Source organism: Carettochelys insculpta, chromosome 14, assembly GCF_033958435.1.
Source record: "Carettochelys insculpta isolate YL-2023 chromosome 14, ASM3395843v1, whole genome shotgun sequence".
NCBI classification, from domain to species: domain Eukaryota; kingdom Metazoa; phylum Chordata; order Testudines; family Carettochelyidae; genus Carettochelys; species Carettochelys insculpta.
The window spans coordinates 41,600,332-41,621,598 of NC_134150.1; the positions used below are offsets into that span (position 1 = coordinate 41,600,332).

General features: G+C 54.9%; 1 protein-coding gene across 2 annotated transcripts; it reads right to left on the bottom strand.

Annotated features, from left to right (window-relative positions):
• On the bottom strand, positions 1-21,240 carry RNF166 (ring finger protein 166). Of its 2 annotated transcripts, none has more exons than XM_075008339.1 (6): positions 21,005-21,240; positions 11,935-12,091; positions 10,951-11,063; positions 9,592-9,706; positions 7,854-7,961; positions 1-7,064 (listed from the first exon to the last, which is right to left on the bottom strand). In XM_075008339.1, exons 1-6 carry the CDS (start codon positions 21,178-21,180, stop codon positions 6,999-7,001), a joined length of 735 nt encoding a protein of 244 aa, XP_074864440.1. In that variant the 5' UTR covers positions 21,181-21,240; the 3' UTR covers positions 1-6,998. The 2 variants fall into 2 exon arrangements, with proteins under 2 accessions (XP_074864440.1, XP_074864439.1); XM_075008338.1 differs by having other exon boundaries at positions 20,981-21,240.
• Between the last annotated feature and the right edge of the window lie 27 nt (positions 21,241-21,267).

Genomic DNA, 21,267 nt, shown 5'->3' on the forward strand with positions numbered 1-21,267 from the left:
CAACTGCATTTATTGAGAAAAAAAAATGGTTTGCTACAAACACATCATTGATTCTTCTCCAGAAAACAGCTACATCTCGTTAAAAGTTCTACTCCTAGGCAAAATCGGCACAACACCACACAGAACACCACGACCGTCACCAACGTCAAACCCGACAGCGCACGCCACAGGGGAACGCCGGCCACCGCCTCCACCCACGCTGGGGGCCCGACTGCTCCACACCTCCAGCACAAGCAGGCGTGCCGGGGGGGGGAAGCCTCGTGATTCGGGGCGACTCACAGAGCTCAACGTAAACCCCGCTAGTGTAAGTTACACAGAACTGGCACGTGGGGTGTAAAGTAAATACCCGCTTAGCACACATCTGGGGCTTGTCACCCATAGGCCTAGAGGGGCTTTCCCAACCAAAGCAGGTACCTTTGCCCCTGCCACAGCACGGGGGAAACTGAGGCACAGAGCAGTGGCATAGCTGGGGATGGAACTCTATCCACAGGACCACGCTCCCCCATGGCATCTTTCGCACCCTCCCCTTCCCCAGCTCCAGCGCAAATCTCAGGCTAACTAAAGCTGCCACTCCTTAGCCATACCACAGAAAGGGCCTTTGGGAATGACCTGCTCAAGAGGCTGCCCCCGCCCCCCAGCAAAATCCCCTTCAGAAGCAACTAAGCAGCAACACCGACTCGCCCACCAAGCGGCACAAGCTCTTTGCTCAGTACCCGACAGCACCAGCTGGGGCAGTGAACCGGATATTGGGCCGGCATAAAGAGGGAAGCCAGCCTCTTCCCAGGGCGTCTATAAACTCCCATCTGTCGGAAGGGAGCGCATATTGCAAGGAGGTACCATCGCCCTCAGGAAATCCCAGGGAAAGAAGCAATGACCAGCTAGGAAGGCAGGCCCCGGCTCACCGTGGACAGGGTTTTGTTCACGTCTCCCAGTCTAACTCCCAACGCCGGCGTTAGGCCTCAGGAAACTCCTCAGAGCAGCCAGTCTCTGCTGAGCGTTTGCCCTTTGCTCATGTGTTGCAGGGCTGAGGAATGCCAGCTGGCTGCTCGGGGGCGCAAACGTGCTTTGCCATATTTTTTTTACCAGTTAGACTGAGGCAGAGAACACCCTGTATTACTAGAGTCTAAGCCCAGAAATGGCGCTCTTCAAACCCAGACCGCAGAGGAACATTTTCAAGAGAGGCCGAGTTCTCTCAGAAATCAACGGCACTGAGGAAAGTTCTCTCGGGCCCCAGGCAGACAGGGAACAGCCCAGAAGCCAGCCACTCCCCAGGTCTCAGCATGGCTGAGAACTGCCAATCCATGCTCCCTTCCTGGCCTGGGTTTGGGTGAGCAGGAGCCGCCCAGACGTTCACAACAGACAGCTCAGGTAGGTACCCACACAGAAAGGTTAAGATGGACCCAGAGCAGGAATGAATAAACTGAGACCCAGGCCTTGGCTCCTAGGTGACCCACTGAGTCCTAGTCGAGACAGGCCGTGCGTGCGCAGGGAAGTCCCAGTCACCTACCCTGGAGACTGCAGCTGAATGACCCACGGTGATTTGATGTGCCCTGCGAGCACCCTCTGGCTGAGACATCCAGTCGAGGGCCTGGCTGCCCGTACCCGACGGCTACTGCCTGGCTGCTCCAAAGCGTTTTTCCCAGCTCCAGAACCCTGGCCAGCATTCTCCTGACAGGCGCAGCACCCGCCAACGTTTCACTCGCTGGCATGGGAGGAGCTCTCGGCCAGCTGTGATGTGAAAGCTGCCACGTAAACCCAGAGTCATCCCTGGAGATGCTGCCTGGGGAGACCCCTCGTGCAGCCAGGCCAAGTCAGCCACGCAGAAGCGAGCCGCAAGTGAGCGACTGATTTACAAACACTGCCAAACTGCTTTGGTAAAGCGCGGGGAAGGATTCCAGAGCTGGAAAATGCGCTGTGCTCACGGACACTGAGCTGATTTCCAAAGGTGACATCTCCCCATTTCTATAGCACCTTTTATAGGAGGGAGGGTCCCCTAGCACCCTGCAGAGGTAAGCACTCCCCTGATTGATTCCTAAGGTGGATATTGCTTGGATAGGGAAACTGAGGCACTAGGCTTAAGCGACTTGCCTCAGGTCACCCAGCTAGTGAGTGGAACGGTGGATGTGAAGTCTTGGCTTTCAGTTCCCTGCTCTAACCTCTAGTTCTTGCTCCCTTACAAGGGCAATTGAGCCCATGGCAAAGAAGACGAGACTCCTACGACAACAGGTGAGTATTTCTTGCATGACAGCACGCGTTCCAGAGACACCGGCATGTTTCAGTGTAAGCGGCGTATGGCTTCGGCAAAGCCCAGGCCTCTCCCAAAGGTATCTCGAGGGTAGTCACAAAACACAGCCCCTCCGCTACACTCTCCAGGCGTCCCCTAGTCTAGCAAGCGTGTAATTGTTGCTCCCCCTGCAGGTTTCTGCTGGTTATAAGAGGACAGCAAGCAAACCGCCGTGCTAGGACCAGAAGTTAGTTAAGGCAATTTGTCACACAGGAAAGTGAAAGGTAACACGGTTCTCACTCTTCACCCTCACGGGGCCAGCCCCCAGCTAGCGGTTTGCATTGCACACCCTTCCCACGCCTGCCCTATGAGTTCAAACGGAGACTGAGCCCAGCCGACCCGCGAGCCCCGAGTTGAGTGTCCCTCCTGTTTTCTGTCCAATACAACTGATGTTAAGAAGCAGAGGCCCCCTCTTGCCAAGCCTCAAAAGCCAGTGGAAAACCGGACCCCATTCTGTGTAGCACATTAAAATAGTAAAATTAGGTAGGCTTATTACAGCTTACGTACTTGCAAGGTACGTAAGCTCTGCAGCTTAATGCTGACAGAAGAGAAATGAGATCAGACGAGCTCTGATGGCTGGCTAAGGTGGAAGGCTCTCATTTGAGAAGGAAAGCCATTGGCATTAGATTTCCATTACCCTCTTTACAGTCCACTGGCAGGACAGCTGGACCAAGACAAACAGCATGCTGGCAGATGGCTGGTTTTAACGCTATACAGACAAAACCTCCTTCCCCGACCCAATCCAACTAAGCCGAGTAAGGCAAACAGGGTTAACAGCACCACACTGTGGAGTTTCCCTGCCCTGCCTCATCTTACATTCAAAAGCCAATCCAAAGGTGTTTCCATCAGTCCCTGGATTGGCAGCAGCAACTGCATTCGGCTATGTCGATGGGAACCCACTTGCGAACTAAACTTCATGCTTGGAACAAAGCAACTCCTGAGCTGTTGAAAATATCACCCCCAGGCCCCTTTGGCCTGGCTGTGGAACTGCTCACAGTGATGGCACAAGGCCAGGTGGTGTGTTTCACGCAGCCAGAGCCATGCTGCAAGGCAGATCTGCACGAGACAGTGCTGAAGCTTAAGCTTCGTTCGCTGCTCTGCACAGCTCTGCCCGAGAGCTCCCGGACCTCAGCGTGAAGGGGTGCTGCCACCCAGCACGACACCCATCCCTAAGAGGGAACGGACCACTGCTGGGTGCCTTCCATTCGGCCCCAGACTATCAAAGTGATGTGCTAAGCAGGCCCTGGTTTAGCATACTGGTAGGCAACAGTTGTTTGCAACACAGGGAAAGGAGTCAGTGGGCAAAACCAGAGGCAAAGAGAGCCCCACAGATACGCTGGAGAATGTTTAACCCACAAGCTACAGCAAAGGTCCCATCCAAAGAGTGTGGTGATGGAGACCAAGAAAAGGGGGAGTTCTGCATAAGGTGACTGCAGCCAGAGATCGGACCACCATAAGACAGGGACCTTAGTAGCAGAATGTGTCCATATAGAGAGAGCAGGAGCAGGACGGTCAGCAAGCCGCAAGGCTCCTTCCCGTGGGCGTGGCGGGGGACAGCTTCCCAGCCAGCTGCAGATGGAAGGACTCAACAGGTCAGGTGGTCACTAGCAAAGGTCACAGGATGAAAGAGCAAACGACAACGGGGGGAGGCCGATTTCAGCTGTGACGGGAAGGGACGGGAACCAGAGAGTCAACAGGCAAAGCAAGAACAAGCCACGGACGGAGGGGAGGTCCCGTTCCAAGACACGGCCACGAGCTGTGCACCACCTCCTGCTCCGACCAGCTCCGAGGGGTGTGTCACAGAGCTCAGACAAGAGGTTCTAACGGCTGCTTCTGGCTTCAAACACCTCGCATGGGAATGCACAGCACCAGCCCCGGGCCAGAGCAAGGCTGCAGGGGGGGTGAGCAAGTCCCAGCACCTGCCCCTTGGCGTTTTCCAACAGGCTGGGAGCGGATAAGGGATCTATTGCTGGGCTGTGCTCCTGACCGCGCCTGCCCCTCCCAGGGCACTGGAGGAGAAAAAGCTCCCACTGGCTGGGAGGGGCAGGTGCTGGGTTCCAGCTCGCTGAGAGGGACTGTACAGAACTTACCTGTTGTGTGTTTCTAGCCAGGGAAACTACACGATGTCTCTTAGCAGATGGAAAATGAACTGGCCCTAGGTGCGCTTTGCCCTGCCTCCCACAGGGCTATTCCCCAGAGCTCCCCAACAGAGGGGCTCACGGGTCCCAGGCAGGAACTTGGGTGCGTGAAGTGCAGTCGCATGTCCAGCCGCCACAGAAAGGAGGATCCAGCAGTGGGGGCCAGTTAAGGATGGGAACTGGCCCCCTGACAAGTGGCCACTTCTCCTTGGCTGGGAAGAAAGGGGGCGCGTGCAGCATCGGCCTGGGGGTTGGGATCTCGGGTGGGGAACGTGTGGGCTCAAGTCAGTCCAAAGAGGCGTTTAACCCAGTGTGAGCAGGCCCACCGAAAGACGGCCAACGCAACAGCACCAGTGCCATGCGGGTCCCAGGCCTGGCAGAAACTAGACAGGGAATGTGCTGCTGAAACAAATTCCCAGCACTTCCTGCCTAGCGGCGCTGGCTGGAGAAGTGAACTGAACGGGCACGTCTCCCTGGCATGGAGAGGGGACCCTGCCCGCAGGTGTGATTTCCCAACACCCCTCACCGACCATAACATCCCACACCAACGCCGACGCCGACAACCCTATTCCTGGGGAGGATCCTGCGGCTTCCGAGGCACAAATGAGGAAATGATCATCAGAGCACAGAAGGACCAAGTGGCTCTGGTTCTGCACTACTGCAAGGGCGTGGAACTGAGCAGGCCCAGCCAGGCTCCTGGCCCCCAGAAGCATGCATGCAGCTAGGCCAAAGCTGCAGCCACCCTGGAGTCGGCAGTGGTCAGTTACACACCGCTCTCGCTCTGACTTCAGGACCTGCCAGGCCACCCTGAGCTGTGTCTCCCGGCTCAGACAGGGCCAGCGCCAGACGCTGGGCTTAAGTCTACACCAGTGGGGAATGCTGTGGTCACGCCCCAGGAGGTTTTATGCTGTAAAATTGCAGCTGGAGCAGAAAAAAAACCCAAATCTGGGCTGTGATGTTTATTATAAATTATTCTCCTGGTGTCTCTCCTAAATCATCGCCCCAGCATCATGGAGCCCCAATGAATCTGGGGGCGGCTGCTTGGGAGCAGCAGTTTTCTCCTCCAAAGGGACTCGGACTGACGTGAGCCCTAACTACAGTTTACATGCCACAGTTGTAGGCTCTTTGCACCCTGGAGGCCCCATACTCACACGCACCAGAGCTCACAGATTCCTCAAAAGCTGTGAGAGACCTACATGAAGAGCGGAAGGCGACCTCCTGCACACACTTCCACACCCAGCACCACCGCCAGACCGAGCTCTGCCAAGCCAGGCCCTCTCAATCCTCACCAAACAGCCCGCAGCCGACACTAACTGGCCCACCCCGATAACGTTAATAGGCTGTTGCGCCAACAAAACACCTCCTCCCCCGGCTGCACAACCCATGGGGGCTTGCATCTTGGAGACGCATCCAGCTTCTGCACAGTCTTTTCTTCGCTGATGCGGACCTGACCCATCAACCCAATACTCCCGTTAATGCTTGGTGAGTAATGAAGTACTGCACGCCCATGCTTGGGTCACCCATCTGAGCCAGCATGGCTACACATCAGTGTCATCTGTATCGGCAAAAAACCCGCAAGGAACTGACCCACGAGGACATTAAACACAAAAAATAAATATGAAACAATGCAACCTCTCTGCTGCTCAGGTACTAGGGAACAATTCCCCCTCAATTCCAGATTTAAGCTGTTCCCCGCCCAGCCCCGCAGTTCTTGAATCCATGGCGTGTGTTTAAAAAATATATTTTTTCTTAATAAGGTTCCATAAAAATACTGTTGTTCCTAGTCAAACACAGATATTGCAATATGAAGAGTAACTGCTTGGTTTTTGCTCTATAAAACGTGAAAAGGTCTCACACCGATTAATGTAGAAAAAATGCAAGAACTCTAGTATCACAAAAGCCAGTACAAAATGAGCCAGGTGAAAGAATGCCAGCGGCCAGACAGTTCGGGATTCCTTCCTGGTTCTACTTTGCTCTTTTGAACAGGCCTGTCATCACGGTATCCGAGGGCAGCAGCTTCGCTCCCAGATGGAGCCCAAGGCGCTTTGCCGCCTCTGGCCTTCCCTGAGCAGCGGCAATGGAGCTGAGCAAAAGACTGCTCGCGTCCGTGGGAGGGTGGAGGGCCGTCATCTCAATAAATACTCTGACAAGGTTAAAAAACGCTCAATGCTTTAAAAAAAACAAACCAACCCGTGGATGATAAGAATGGGGAACTCAAGTAGTTTACACTGGTTTACGTACCCATTAACTGCAACAACATGAGGATCTACAGTGCCAAAAAGCATCTAGGAATAAACAGGTATATACTCCGTATATGGATGTGAAATGCCCAAAGGGAAAACCCCCAACGTTTGGAAAGGTCGCCTTTGCTCTTCCCGTCCAGTAGGTGTGACCCTCACCAGGTCCTTCTCGCTCACCATTCCGGGGAGCAACAAGCGTGTGCACCTCCCCGACCCAGGCACGCCTGGAAGAGAGACGGGCTGCCTAATCTCTAGGGAACGCAGAGGGGCTAACGAGCGCAGCACCTCTCCTGGCGGAAAGGCGGCCTGTGCAAAGGCTCTGCACCGCCGCGGCCTTCAGTTCTCGGAGAGGGAGATCGCCAAGGCGGCTTGCAACGCTGCTTCCTCATCAATGTTATAGTCCTGGAAACAAGAGGAGAGGAGGGATCAGAGGGACTCGAGAGGAGCCCCTGCGCATCTCCCTGAATCAATAAGCTGCATTGGCCCGGGGGGCCTGTCCCTCTGGTGGCGTTCCCAAGAAAAGGTCAGAATACCAAGCGGAAGGAATCGGCTCGTGACCTTCCTTTTGGGTCACGGACGCCGTCAGAACAGCCCCAGGAGCACAAGAAAACTCCCCTGTGCAATTACCACCACCTCGGCCAGGCCAGGGGAGAAGGACAGGAAAGTAATTTGCTTTGCTAGGCTTATTTTGCGCATTTGAAAACGACAGCAAAGACTCCCAGGTCAGTTCTCCGTTTCATGCTCACACAACAGGATGACACAGGTACCCATGATACAGAAGGGAACCCTTCCTCTTCCGTTCCACCACGCAAAGACACCAGTGACCGATAGCCCTGCACGAAAACTGCAGGAATTGCATACAAGCATGGCACTCTTACTTCGCATATGGACCAGCCACATGTGACGCCATCACCAGCTGATTAAGGGCTGGAATGTGGACAGTGGGAACAGGCCAAGGCCAAAGTTCCCTCTAATTTTTTTCCCATCACTGTAAAGAATAATTTTGTTATGTGCACCAAGACATGGATGGATGTGCACCACCAATAAAAAACATGCAGTCCTCTCTGCATGCTGTGGGTGCTCTGCTAACCAGCTGGGTGGCACCTGAAACTCTCCTGGGGCTGCCTCAGCTTACAGGGCACGGCGGCCAGGCCCTTTGGGAATTGACCTTGGATTTGCAGCAGTACCCACCACAAAGGTGTCGTAGGAGAACTTGTGCCTGTGTAGCAGATGCTGCAGGAAGTTGGCACTCTTGTAGCTGGGGTCTCCCCATGGCATCGCTGAACAGACTGGGCACACCTAGAGCATATAGGGGAGGGAAGGGAAGTCATGAAACCAGCAAGGTGGTGCAGCTCTCGGAAGGCTGCCTGCCACCCACAGCCCGAGATTCCCCTTCAGTTTCTATCAGGCAGAAGCAACTTCTGCAAATACCCCTTTGTGAGTAGCCATGTCTCTACCCACGCTGGAGAGCTTGGGCCAGTGGAAACCTCTGAAATCTGGCGGCTGAGCCCAGAGACTGCTCATACACGATACGTGCACAGGCATTTCCCAGAAGGACACGTGCAACTGTGGGAATGGCACGAAAGCAACTGATGGAGCACTGGGAAACCGGGGGGATGCTACAGTACAGGGGTGGGGAACCTACAGCCCCAGGCCTGCAAGGCTTGGGGATGCCTCCCCCTACCCCCACGGCAAGCCGCTGCTGGCATCTGGGCCACAGGCTCTACCTGGCGGCAGAGGGAAGCGTCTCTGTGCTGGCTTGAAGGCTCCTTCCCCACAGCTCTCACTGTCCAGGATTCCTGGCCAATGGGAGCAGTGGGGGCAGTCCCCACCAGCGTGGGACAGCGCGGAGCCATCAGCGGCCCTCCCCGCCCCAGGTAGGTGCCCCATTCCTCTGCGCTCTCCCCTTCCCCCTGCCCTGCCAGGCCTCTTTCCTGCAGCTCCCTCCTACCTCCAGCACACAATCCCAGGCTGCCCCTGCACCCTCCCCCGAACAGACTCCACTCCTCCAGCTCAGAAGCTGCACCCTTCCACACACTGAACCCCTCAGTTTTGGCCCCAGCCCAGAGGCTGGATGGGACCCCATAAAATCTACTGGCCTAGGATCCCCAGAAGAGTTAAGCAGGCCCTGTGAGGATAGGGAAGCCCTGAGCCTTGCTCCGCCAACCCCCATGAGGCTGAAGTGCAAGGGGAACCCTGGCTCCCCAAGCTGTATGAGTGAGGGGAGTGTCTTTTTTTTTTTCCTTCCTGCTTACACTTGTGGGCCACATCCATGAGGGGGAATTTTTGTTGTTGGTTGTTTTTGCTTCTCACTTGCATGTGGCCCCGGACCCAAAAAAGGTTCCCCACCCAGCTTTAGAGGGTTAAAGGGGAGTCTGGCAAGCTGGAGATGAGTCCCTGTAAATTTTCCCCTTTGTTTTCGCACCGATGAGTGCTGAGCGCAATGGGACACGAAAGATGATCAATCAAATGCAGAGGGTTTCCTGACAAAAAGCAGTGAGCAGTCGGTGAGTTTAAAGGCAAGCTGCCTTGAGGGAAACACAGGAAGCTCCTGTCTCAAGCTCAGGAGACTCTTGAAGGTCACCTTCTATTGCAGCAGAAAGCGAATGGCCAAGGAAAACCATTCGAGTTAGGGAGGCAGTACGGAGCTCTAGGCTTAGCCCAGTCCTTGCTGTGCAGCGAATGTCAAGCACAGCTCAGGCGTTGCCTGTCAAAGAGATTTAAATAAGCTGGAAACGTGGCTACTACTTTATGCCCAGCAGCAGGTAACCCGTTGACTCTGAACAGGGAACCAACAAAAACGCGATGACTTCCAGTTCCCAGGAGGCTGCCCCACTCCCGTTCTCCGCCCGCAAAGCAGTTCCCGAGCCAAGAGCCAGACACTGGCCGCAGTGCCCAATTCTCGCTAGTCTGCCAGAGGAAAGCTCACCACTTTGTTGGGGTCGTGGCGGTGGTTCTCCATGCAGTGCTTGACTAGCTCCTGCTGGTCCAGGTTCCGGGCCCCACAATAAGGGCAGACAAAAGTGGAACGGTTTGGAATATTGCTGAAAAAGAAACAGCAGACAAGAATTGGACACGCAGGCCGGCAGGAAAGAGGACAGGTGAAACCTGAGCGGGCCGCACGGAGACAAGCCAAACCCAGCAGGCGCCACACATTCTAAGTTTCTCCCCGTGGGTGCTGAACGCCACCTTAGGCTGAAGGCAAAGGGGCAGATTTTGATCACATGCTGATGCACTTCAAGCGGCTTCAGAAAAATTACAGTAAACTCCTGAGAAGCACGATTTTAGTTTGCGCTTAACTCACGTTAACATGAGTTAAGAGCAAATTGAAACCACCCCCGTTCCCCGCAAACAGCTGTGTGCCCCCCAGCTGGGAGAAGCCAGGGGCTGCCCTCCCTTTCCCCCAGCTGCCCACTCCCCCAAGCCCACCAGTTTATGCAAACGGCACCTGGGACGCAACCTCTGCGTAAATCAGGGGATTACTGAACTCTATATTTGTAGACAACGTGAGACAATGTTGGCGAGTACCACTTCATGGGTGCATTGCCGCAGGACTGTGGAGATGCCCCAGAATACTCGTAATAGACAGGGATGGAGGGCCGTGATCGCCTACGCTAATCAGCATGGCACGAATGAATGAATATTTGTAGCACTATCGGTGAGAACAGAGTCAAGTCCAAAGAGGTTTTAAAGTTTAGCTCACCAGTTTTACCAGCCCCGTGGTTTGCTCACCACATCTCCCATCACGGGCAAAACAGATTAGTCAGTTTTACTTTTGTTTTCAGGCAATTTTTATTCTCATTCCCCAGGTTCTCATGCACTAGAACAACGCTGAGCCACGTCAGAGCTGCAAAGAGTGCAGGGGAAGGATGTTAACAGTTAACCCATAAGCCTCATTTTAATTGGATGAGGCTTAATGGCTATGGTTAGCCAGCGGGGGCTGGAGCAGCTCTGGTCTGTGGCGGTCCTGGGTGTGCTTCGGCTGGGGTGCTATCACCCCTGCCCTCCATTTAATCGATTAACTGGTAAACTAAGCTGGATTTTACATGCCTAGTGCAGGGGAATCTTGTTCAAAAAAGAGCTTTTCCACCAGATTTTTTTTTTTTTTTTAAATTTCTGTTGGGGTCAAGCTTTGGAAAAACCTATTTAAAAATCCCTCTAAAATCCAAAGCCAGATTTGACCTGCGAGTTTGTGGCTACTACTGTGGCACCATTTAAATAGCATCTGCTACAGGGCAAAAAATGAGAGCGCTCCCCTGTGAAATAGCCTGAGTGGGTAGCTTAATACCTGGGGATCGGCTGCGAAGTTGGGACCACTGGAACAAACTTTGGGCAGTTGGCCATCTGCTCCTGCACCTTAGCACAGGATGAAACGTGGGACCTCATCTTCGCCAGGGTCACCTTGAAAGGGAAACAGAGAAAGAAAAACTGGATTCCTGGAAAGCCAGGCCAGTCTTTGAGAGCTGCAAGGAATGCAGTTCTGTACAGAAAGGAAACCCAGGCAGATGCTATGGTAGCTGAAAAATCCAACTCCCCGACCACTTTCCTGGTCAGAATATAGGAGCCAGCACCAATCTGCACCAGTGTGGAATTAGTGGTCCAAAGAGTTACAGCCAGCTAAACCAATTGGCCGACCAGTGAGGAGATACAGGATGGGAACGGGGAAGTGGGAGGTTAGTCCAGCTCAGCACAAGGATGCTAAGAAAACCCATTTTCTTTTCACAAGACCAAAGCATGTCAAAGGTAGAGCTCTCGCCCTTTCAGGCGACCCGGACCTTACAGTCAAGTTCTCAGTACGGAACAGAGGAGCCAGGCTCAACAATGCGCAGGGAGTTATGGGAAACCTGACAGCAAGGGGCGTGCTGGCCCAGCCGAGGGAGAAGTCGCAGGCCCGTCGGTGACAAGTGCCCACACCACCCAGCCACCACCCCAAACAAACAGCTTTACTGCCAGTCTCGGAGGCACCCGGGTGCGGCCTACCCACAGGCGGTCCCTTTACGGCAGGGTTGAAGCACGATGGCAGGACAATGCCCTAGTTGGACCTGTTCCCTGCCGTGCTTTCTGGGGCTGCCAACTGAGCTTCTTTCACTAGCTCTAAAGGGGAGGGAATCCCACTCCGGAAGGCTGCTGACCAACAAGAGATGAAACCCCAGCTGCCCCGGGCGGGGTTTCCCTCACGCCGTTCTTATGCTGCCCCACGCCAGTCGGGGAGGCTCAGCTGTTGTAATAACGGCGCTAGTCTAGGACAACGGCACCCGCTCAGTCAGGTTACCTTCTTACTGCACCCTCGGCAGGGAGCCTTGTAGGAGGACAACTGCTTTTCCACGTTGGAGGCCTTCTCCACCTTTTTGGGGTCAAAGGGCATGCGGCAGAGCGGACACAGGGGAGACGGCACTTGGAGACACGGTTGCAAACATTCCCCGCAAAATCTGGAGGAGAAACAGGACCATCAAGTTGCTCAGCAGAGAAGTTATTTAATGGCACCTGGGTAGAGAAGACAGGGCTCCCTGCCCCTCGCACGCCCTCTGACACAGCTATTCATACAAAGCCCTGGTGACTGCCTCCGTGGGGACCCCTCGCTGTCGTAACACAAGAACTGATCCAACAGGGACCCACGGAGCTCGTTTCTCCTAAGACTTCAGAAGCCGTAGGAGTCCTTTGGCAGCTGCTGAAACTGCAGTAACCTCTAGGAGACCCAGGAGCAGGGAAATGGTTCTTCCGCAAAGATCTAGCACACAGGTCTAACAGACTGATCGCTAGGGCGGATCAATGCTCTGTATCAGCGCCTGGCCTGGTGAGAAGTATCGGAGGGGCGGCCGCGTTCGTCTGTCCCCCCCAAAGGCAGCGAGAAGTCCCACGGCACCTTACAGACCAACAGATTTTGGAGCATAAGCTTTGCACCTGACCAAGCAGGTCTTTGCCCACGAAAGCTTGTGCTCCAAAATATCTGTTTGTCTATAAGATGCCACAGGCCTTTTTGTCGTTTTTTGCTCTACACCAGCAACTCCCAAGTCCTGGTTCCAAAGTGACGCACCATGCAGCTGAGTTGTCAGCCTCAGAGAGGCACCCCACCCTGCTTCAGCTGGAGCAGACTTGAGGCATTCGCCTACGTGCTCCTTCAGGCACCTCGCTCCTGCCTGATGCTTTACTGAATTCCCCCGTCACAGGGCTACTACACCCACTGGCCAGCTTGCCTTTTCCAGCAGCTTCCCCCTACCACCTGAAAACTGGTGCCCAATAAATGCAGCTATTTCTAGAAGTAGCTCCAGGCTGCAACGGCCCAGGGTCAGAAAAGGCTCTAGCTGTTCCCAGAACAGATAGCTGGTAGGCTGGGTTTCTGAGAGAGAGTCACAGAGCTGAACATGCCTATTGCAACCATGACCACAACAGACCAAATATGCAGCGGCCACTTCCCCGCCCAGGAAACCAGGTTTCCTCCCCAGTGAGAGCCTGTCAGGCTGCAGGGGCTGACCTGAGGTGGTGAAGTCGTTCAGTCTGTATAACAAGGTCTGGCTTTGCATTAACTCCCTCCTCCGCGACAGCAGGGCCTCTCACAGGAGGAAGACTTACGCTGCCTTTTCTGCTACAGCCTCACTGGGAGGCACCGCCCAATGAGGTTCCAGATCACAGGCTGTGACGGGGTTCAGGGGTCTCCAAGCACTGCCCCCCATCTGCAGGCAGGAGGGACTCTCACTCAGCAGGTAGAATGGGAAGTTTATTAGGCGACAGAGGCGCAGCTCAGCACAGAGGTGTCGGTACAACTGGCAGAAACAGTCATTCCAACCCGTCCTGGGGAGAGGAGCCCGAGGGGTGCCCCTCTGGGGCATAGGTTCCCCTCAGCCAGGCTGGCTGCCTTCTCTCCCTCTCACCCAGCTTCTAACTGCCCCCTCTGATTCGAACCCAGCTCAGCTCCCCCCTGCTGTTTGTTCAGGTCAGAGGTGTTACCTGCCAGCTTCGGTTACAGCCCCAGGGGGTCATCCTTAGCCGCTGGGAGCTGCTCTGCCTATGACACACACATCCAGCCTGACTCTTACACCCCCCCACTCCACTCCATCACACATGCACAGGCTGGTGCAGAGAGCTAGCAATGCTGTCTTCGGGAAAAAGCCAGATCTTGACCCTTGGTTCCCAAGCCTGCAGGAATTAGGCATGCAACAGGCAATGGGCTTGGCTCTTGGGGAAGGGACACCCTTCTACCGTGTGGTCCTTCTCCTGCATCAGCAGCAAGGGAGGCTGGTTTGCTCCAGGCTGTTTCCATTCGGCTGAGCTGCCAGCTGACATTCGGTGGTAGAGGGCGGGGCCAGAGAGGTGTTCATTCTGAGCAGTGGTTTAAAGCAGCTGTTTGTTTCCAGCTACCAGCCCTGGCTCTCAGTGTTCTGGGCTCTTATTTAGCTGTAATTTACCCTGAAATGTGTTCCACTGCTTACCGGGCTATTTGAAGTATTGGTAACGTGCTAGAAAATATTGACCTCATGTGGCCCGGCACACGCTCTCACCTGGCATTGATCAGGTAATGCAAGCAGAGGCCGGAAAGTCATGCTTCCACTCACAATACCGTCCATCTGGGAATTCACTTGTGCCCCAGGGTCACACCTCATTTCCGCGGGAGACGCTGCAAACAGGACTGGCTTTCCAGGCAGCTGTGGGATTACATCTCTACTAATCAATTTAGAAAAGTGCAGACACAATGCTGGAAAGGGGGGACACCTCTGTGCGTCTGAGCAGCATTATTAGGACCTACCGCAAGTCGCAGCGCGCTAGAGAGCAGCCAGCCTGGGACAGGACAAAGGGGCACTGGAAAGATTTCCCCCCCAACATTTCTCCAGACAGCTGCCCCATCTCGAACATTAGGCGTCCGTAGACATGCCATGGTATGGAGCATTCAGGGGGACGTGGCAGGATGCGGACAGGAGCCTGCTGCCCTGTTCAGAGTTTTGGGCTGTCCGATGCAGCATCACGTGAGTAAGATCTAACTGATCACCATGTGTATCCATGCACAAAATCTGAGCTGGGAAAGAGTGCTCTGCTATGAGCCGCAGACGAAGCACTGGCTGCAATATGCAGAAGGTCACGCAATCATTTGCAGAAACCAGCCACTTAGGGCTTTGAGGGAGGGAAGTAACAGGCCAGGATACAGTGAGATCAGGCTGGGGAATCACCCCCTCTCAAAGTCCTTATCCCTGCAAAATAAACTGGAAGCTATAGCTCGCATGGAAACTCTCCAGACAGCGAGATTGAGAGCCTCCCCACCCGCCCCTTGTCTCATCCGAGACATGCTCAACAACTCTGAAATAGACAAGCAGAACCTTCGATTAATGCATAACTACAGGTCGAACCTCTCTAGTCCGGCACCCTCAGGGTCTGACCAATGCCGGATGAGAGAATGTGCCGGGCCACAGGAGGTCAATATTTTCTAGTACTTTACTAACACTTGCAAGAGCCCAATTAGAAGACGACATTGAGGAGTAAATTCCAGCCAAATAACAGCACAGACCACTGAGAGCCAGGACTGGTGGCCAGAAACAAACTTTATGGGACTGTGGGAAACTTGGCCACAGCCATGATAAGGGACGAGTATCACAGAGGTGGCCGTGTTAGTCTGTAGCTTTGAGAACAACAAAAAGTCTTGTGGCACCTTATAGACTAACAAATATTATGGAGCATAAGCTTGTGTGAGCAAAGACCTTCTTCATCAGATGCATGAGTGGGGGGTGGTCGTGAAGCAGGTCTTTGCCCATGCAAGCTTATGCTCCAAAATATCTGTTAGTCCATAAGGTGCCACAGGACTTCTTGTTGTTCCCATGATAAGCGGCTATCCAGCTAACTAAAATCACGCCAGATTACAGATGTTGCCGGACGAGAGAGTTCTGGATTAGAGAGGTTCAACCTGTCCTTACGGTTAATGGGTTCGTCCTCTGCTCCCAATAACACAGAGTGGTATTTACCCATCTCTTCTTGTCACCTGTGACTCTCTCCTGGAGGGGGGTTGGATGTTTCAATCACAGAGCTAGCTGGGAAATATTTTGGGCCCCATGACCATTTGAGAAATCACCTGCCCACCCTTAGAATTGGGAAGAGAAGTAACAAAACCTCAAACTTCTCAACTAAAACTGGATTTTCTCCTGCTTTGTGTCAGTCACGGTCCTGTTTCGATTTCCCCTTTCTCCTCTAACCGGTGCTGCTCTAATTAGTGGAAATGTCACAAGGATGGTCACTTTGACCCAGACAGCCAGAATTTTCCATTTTTAAAACATCACAACAAACCGTGGCTCTGAACACAGCTCCAGACACGTGACGCCTTCTCCGTGAGTCGCAGCGGTGGGTTAGTATCAGAGAGGTGGCCGTGTTAGTCTGTAGCTTCGAGAACAACAAGTCGTCCTGTGGCACCTTATAGACTAACAGATATTTTGGAGCAGAAGCTTTTGTGGGCAGAGACCTGCTGCATCACTCACGCATCTGACGCAGCAGGTCTTTGCCCATGAAAGCTCATGCTCCAGAATATCTGTTCGTCTATAAGGTGCCACAGGACTTCTTGTTGTTCTCGAAGCTCCGGGTCAGGAAATGCCACAGGCCTCACTTTGCATCCTCCACCCTTGTCCACCTTGTTTACTTCACTGAGTGTGTCAGGGCAGGGACTGAGCTCGGGGTGGGTGTGAGGCTGTTCATCGTCTCATCAAAACAAACCCAACTGCCCCCTGCAAGGTTCCAGCCTCACTACCCATTGACTCAGTGCTCTCAGGCCTGGCCTGCCCGCAAGCCTGATGGTAACACCGGCAAAGGATAATGCAGAGCACTGGTGTGTGTGTTAGCTCCTGCCCCGCCTCATGCCAACTGCTCAGTTTCCTGCGTGACAGTCTTCAATCCCCACGACACTTGTCGCAAAGACAGACTCTCGCACGTGCTACATGCTGGGGAGTCTCTCTGGGTGGATGGCAGGAGAGGGCGAAGGGCACGTACAGCCGTTCCTGCTGGGAGGCAGCGCTCACACTGCCATTATCCTGCTCCTGAACAAAAGCAGGGAGCCCGCAGGCAACCTCCCTTCCACCAAGGCTCTTCTGCTTGGCAGTCTTCAGAGCTGCAATAAGCACAGAGGGAAGGCCGCAGGCTCCTCCCTGGGTCCCAGGGCGCAGGCAGCTCTCCAGGAGTCCAGCCCACGGGGCAGGCAGGGTGTCACGTCAGGGGTTAAACAGGGTGACCACTGACCCACAGGCACTTTTGCCAAATAAGTCCACAGCTTCTGCGCCACGTCCGGGCTGCCGCCCTTGTGGGCTCTGGTTCAGGCACGCGGTTTAGCTCCCACAATTTCTTCCTAAAGCCCTTGCGCGCACGTCGGTTACCTCTCATGAACTACTGCAGCTCTCTCCCCCTGCGTCTCTCGCCGCTGCCGCTAGCAATCCTCCTCGCGTTGCCAGCCACCACGCACACACTGCCGCCTTCCGACTCCCACTCCCATCAAGCGGAAGCAAAAGCCCCGTTCCCCCCGATCCCTAGCTGGGACGACAGCCTGGTCCTCTTCACATCTAACCTTTCCACCGCCGTCCCCTGCAAGATTCCGGCCTGCGGCTGGCGCACCATGCGGCTGCCTCTGTGAAGGGCTCGGCCCTCGACAGCAATGGTTGCTCTCCACTTCATGCTCTATCAGCACCAAGAATACACTGCAGGCCAGGCCTGCCCCAGGGACCAGAACAAACGGAGCAGCACTCCGGTGGGAGTCACTGCTGCACAACTAGGTACCATTGCTATGCACCAGACTGCAAGCTTCTTGGGACGGGCACTGCCCCTCAATCTGCTGGCACAGCACTGTCTACTGAAGCTCAAGCAACAAAAGGCATGGCCCTGCGAGATGGGGTTCAAACAAGCTGGCCAGCCCAGTATAGATGTATGAGCATCAGCACCTGTCCTCCGCTCTCCTGAAAAGCTCCATTCTGAACGGAGTCCTGGTATGGGTGATCCTGTCTGGCTCTCCGGCAGTAAAGCCCAGAGACTGAGGCCTGCAAACCAAACCTGAGCATGGCTGGTTTGTCACTGGTCCCTCAGAGGAGGGGCGCTGTTAAACGGCAGGCTGTGATTTGGAGAAGCTGGACAGGTTCTGGAGGATGTTGGAGAGCAGCTTGAGGACCCCTTGGCTTGCTGAGGTGACATTACAGTTACCTCCCCAGGGGAGTGGGCTGAGAATTAAGCACGTGGAAACGACCGAGTCTTTTTCCCATTTGACTTAACCCTGTTTCTCACACCACAGGGGAGAGAATTCAGCAGCCCAGGCCTCTCCTTTGTAGTCCCCAAATAGGCAGTCTCCCATCTGTCCTCACGGGATGCTCGGCGTGACAGGCAGAAGCGCATGCCCTGGAACTGCAGGGCACAGCTTATCAGCTGCAAGACTTTCCACTGCCGACGGAATCAAACCACCAGTCTAACCTCTTCGAGGCCAGGCCAATACAAGTACCAGCAAATACTGGGTTTGTGGGCAGCTGCTTAACTCTCTTGAAAAATCAGATGCAGCCCTTCAGGAACGGCCACTGAGGCCCGTGGAGTCACAGATTCGAAGCACAGCACTAACACGAGTCTCTTCATTGTGGCCATTAGACTGGGAACACCCTTTCAGAAATCTCTTCTCCCAGCCACTGCCCTCGTCCCCTCCAAGACACCCCAAAGGAAGACACTGCTACAGCACACCCAGGAGGCCTCGAGGCCTGTCTGCTGCACTGAGTGACCGACCCTGTAACCAGGTGGTTGTACCCCTTCTGCTCCTGCCGCCCTCCCTATCCCAATGAACGTAACATTCTTGATCAACACAGAGGCTCCCCCTTAACTTGCTTTGCCTGGGAGCGACGCAGCCATATCCTTTGTGGGGTTTTCCCATGAGCGCCTTACTAGATTCACAGATAACAATACACACAAGACGCCCTCGTTTCTGCTGGCGCCGTAATTAGCACGTCCCTTTCATTCCAGCTCCCATTGTACTATGCAATGTTCTAATCTGTCCCTGCCCCCACCTCACCACTCCTGAAGAGCCCTTCGCTGGCACAGAGGGGTGGCAGGTTATGGAACACCTATACCATCAGCGCTGATCTCACTCCTTAGCGTAGCTCTTGATATCAAGGCAGCGAAGTAAAGCCCAAGATGGCAAAGGCGGCAGCAAGCTTGGCTGTTTCATTCAGTGCTGGCAATATTTAAGCTGGAGATCTCCACCCCATCCTGAAGACCACTTCTGGTTGGAATGAGACGGAACCGTCCAGGGGCAGCGTGTGAAATGCTCTCTCCCACGGGCCCCAGAAACCCTGCTGCTCCCCATGCCCTTGCTCAAAACAAAACCCATTAAACATGGTGAACGTCAGAGCGGCCACACTGGGTCAGATCACAGGTCCAGCTAGCTCAGTGTCCTGTGCCTGATGCCCCAGAGGGAGTGAACAGAACAAGTTCTGGGAGGGGGAGGGGTAGCTCAGTGGTTTGAGCCTTGGCCTGCTAAACCCAGGGTTGTGAGTTCATAGAATCATAGAACAGTAGGACCGGAAGGGACCTCGAGAGGCCATCGAGTCCAGCCCCCTGCCCCAATGGCAGAACCAAGTACTGTCTACACCACCCCTGATAAACATCTATCTAACCTGTTCTTAAATATCTCCAGCAATGGAGATTCCACAACCTCCCTTGGCAATTTATGCCACTGTTTGACCGCCCTGACAGTTAGGAACTTTTTCCTAATGTCCAACCTAAACCTCCCTTGCTGCAGTTTAAGCCCGTTGCCTCTTGTTCTATCCTCAGAGGCCAAGAACAAGTTTTCTCCCTCCTCTTTATTACACTCTTTTAGAAACCTGAAAACCACTATCATGTCTCCCCTCTATCTTCTTTTTTTCTCAAACCAAACAAGCCCAATTCTTTCAGCCTTTCTTCATAGGTCACGTTCTCTAGACCTTTGATCATTATTGTCGCTCTTTTCTGGACCCTCTCCAATTTCTCAACATCTTTCTTAAAATGCGGTGCCCAGAACTGGACACAATACTCCAACTGAGGCCTAAGCAGCGCAGAGTAGAGCGGAAAAATTACTTCTTGAGTCTTGTTCACAACACACCTGTTAATGCATCCCAGAATCATGTTTGCTTTTTTTGCAACAGCATCACACTGTTGACTCATATTTAAGCTTGTGGTCCACTATAACCCCTAGATCCCTTTATGCCATACTCCTTCCTAGACCATTGCTTTCCATTCTCTGGGTGTGAAACTGATGGTTCCTTCCTAAGTGGAGCACTTTGTTCAATGCTTGTGGGGGCCACTTAGGGATCTGGGGCAAATAGATTAAAAGCCAGTAATCCTCAAATGATCCAGCCCTGCCTCCTCCCCCCAGCTTGTGACAGAGGCTAGGAACACTGCAGCTCAAGCTGCCGCCTCTCGCTTCCCCTCTTGTCCAATCAGACTGTCAGCTCTTCAGGGCAGAGATGTGCACAGCGCTCTTCCTGTTGCTGACACCAAACACGCAAACCACCTCTGTCACCACGAACAGTGGCTGCTCTAGAGTGAAAGTAAGTCAAAACGAGACGTGCATGTTCTGACATTTGCGAGTGCCTCACGCGCTGGGGAATCCAGCCATAAGATACGGCAACAGAAAGGTAGTGGCAGGGACTGGGGTGACTCAGCTGTGAGATGATGTGATAGGACAACATTAAAAGCTGCCAATCATGCAACGCCCATACAGACTCCAAACAACGCTGGAAACTCAGTCTTCCACCCCAGACAAGCTCGTGAGCCCTGGGCTGAATCAGATCCATGGCAGAGTCACGGGTGGGCTGAAAAGAGGATTCTGGTTGCATTCAAATTGAATCCCAGAATCCACCCGATCCCCAGGCAGGGCTGAAACCCCCCCCAGGCTCCACAGGGTGCTGGCAGGTGGTGGTCGGGAGAGGCTCTAGGACCACAATTGAGGGCGGGGTGCGGGGATACAACCCCAGCCCCGGGGTACCCAGAGAGGAAGGGGGGGTGCGGGGGAGTCCGGGCGCTGAGCAAGGTGCCAGCCGGATCTGGAGGGGAGACATTTACGGGCGAGAGGGTAGTGCCTGCCCCGCCTGCCGCCCCGCAGGGGCCGCTCCTCCCCAGCGCCGCCCAGCCACAGGTCCCCTCCCCACCGAGCCCTCGCGAGTCCCACCCCCCGGCTGTCCCCCAACCCACGGGGCCCCCCCCGCCCCCCAACCAAAGGGCCGCCCCCCCCGGGCCCAGACACCCCCTGGCCGCCCCCCGGCGCCCCCCGCTCACGGCCCCCCCCCAACCAAGGGGCCGCCCCCCCCCGGGCCCAGACACCCCCCGCCCCGCCCCCGGCGCCCCCCGCTCACGTGTGGCCGCAGCCCGCGACGCACACCGCGCGGTGATACACCTCCAGGCAGATGGGGCAGCTGAACTGCGCCTCCAGCGCGTCGGGGCCGGGGCCGGGGCCGGCGGGCGGCGGCTCGCGGGGGGTCCCGCCCGGGCCCGGGGCCTGCGGCCGCTGCTGGGCCGCGGACACCAGCAGACTCCGGAACATCGCGGCCGCCATGAGAGTTGGGGGGCAGCGGAGGACGGCCGCGGCGGGCGGAGGGTGGGGCCGCTCCGCGCATGCGCGCGCCGGGCGCGGGGCGGTGAC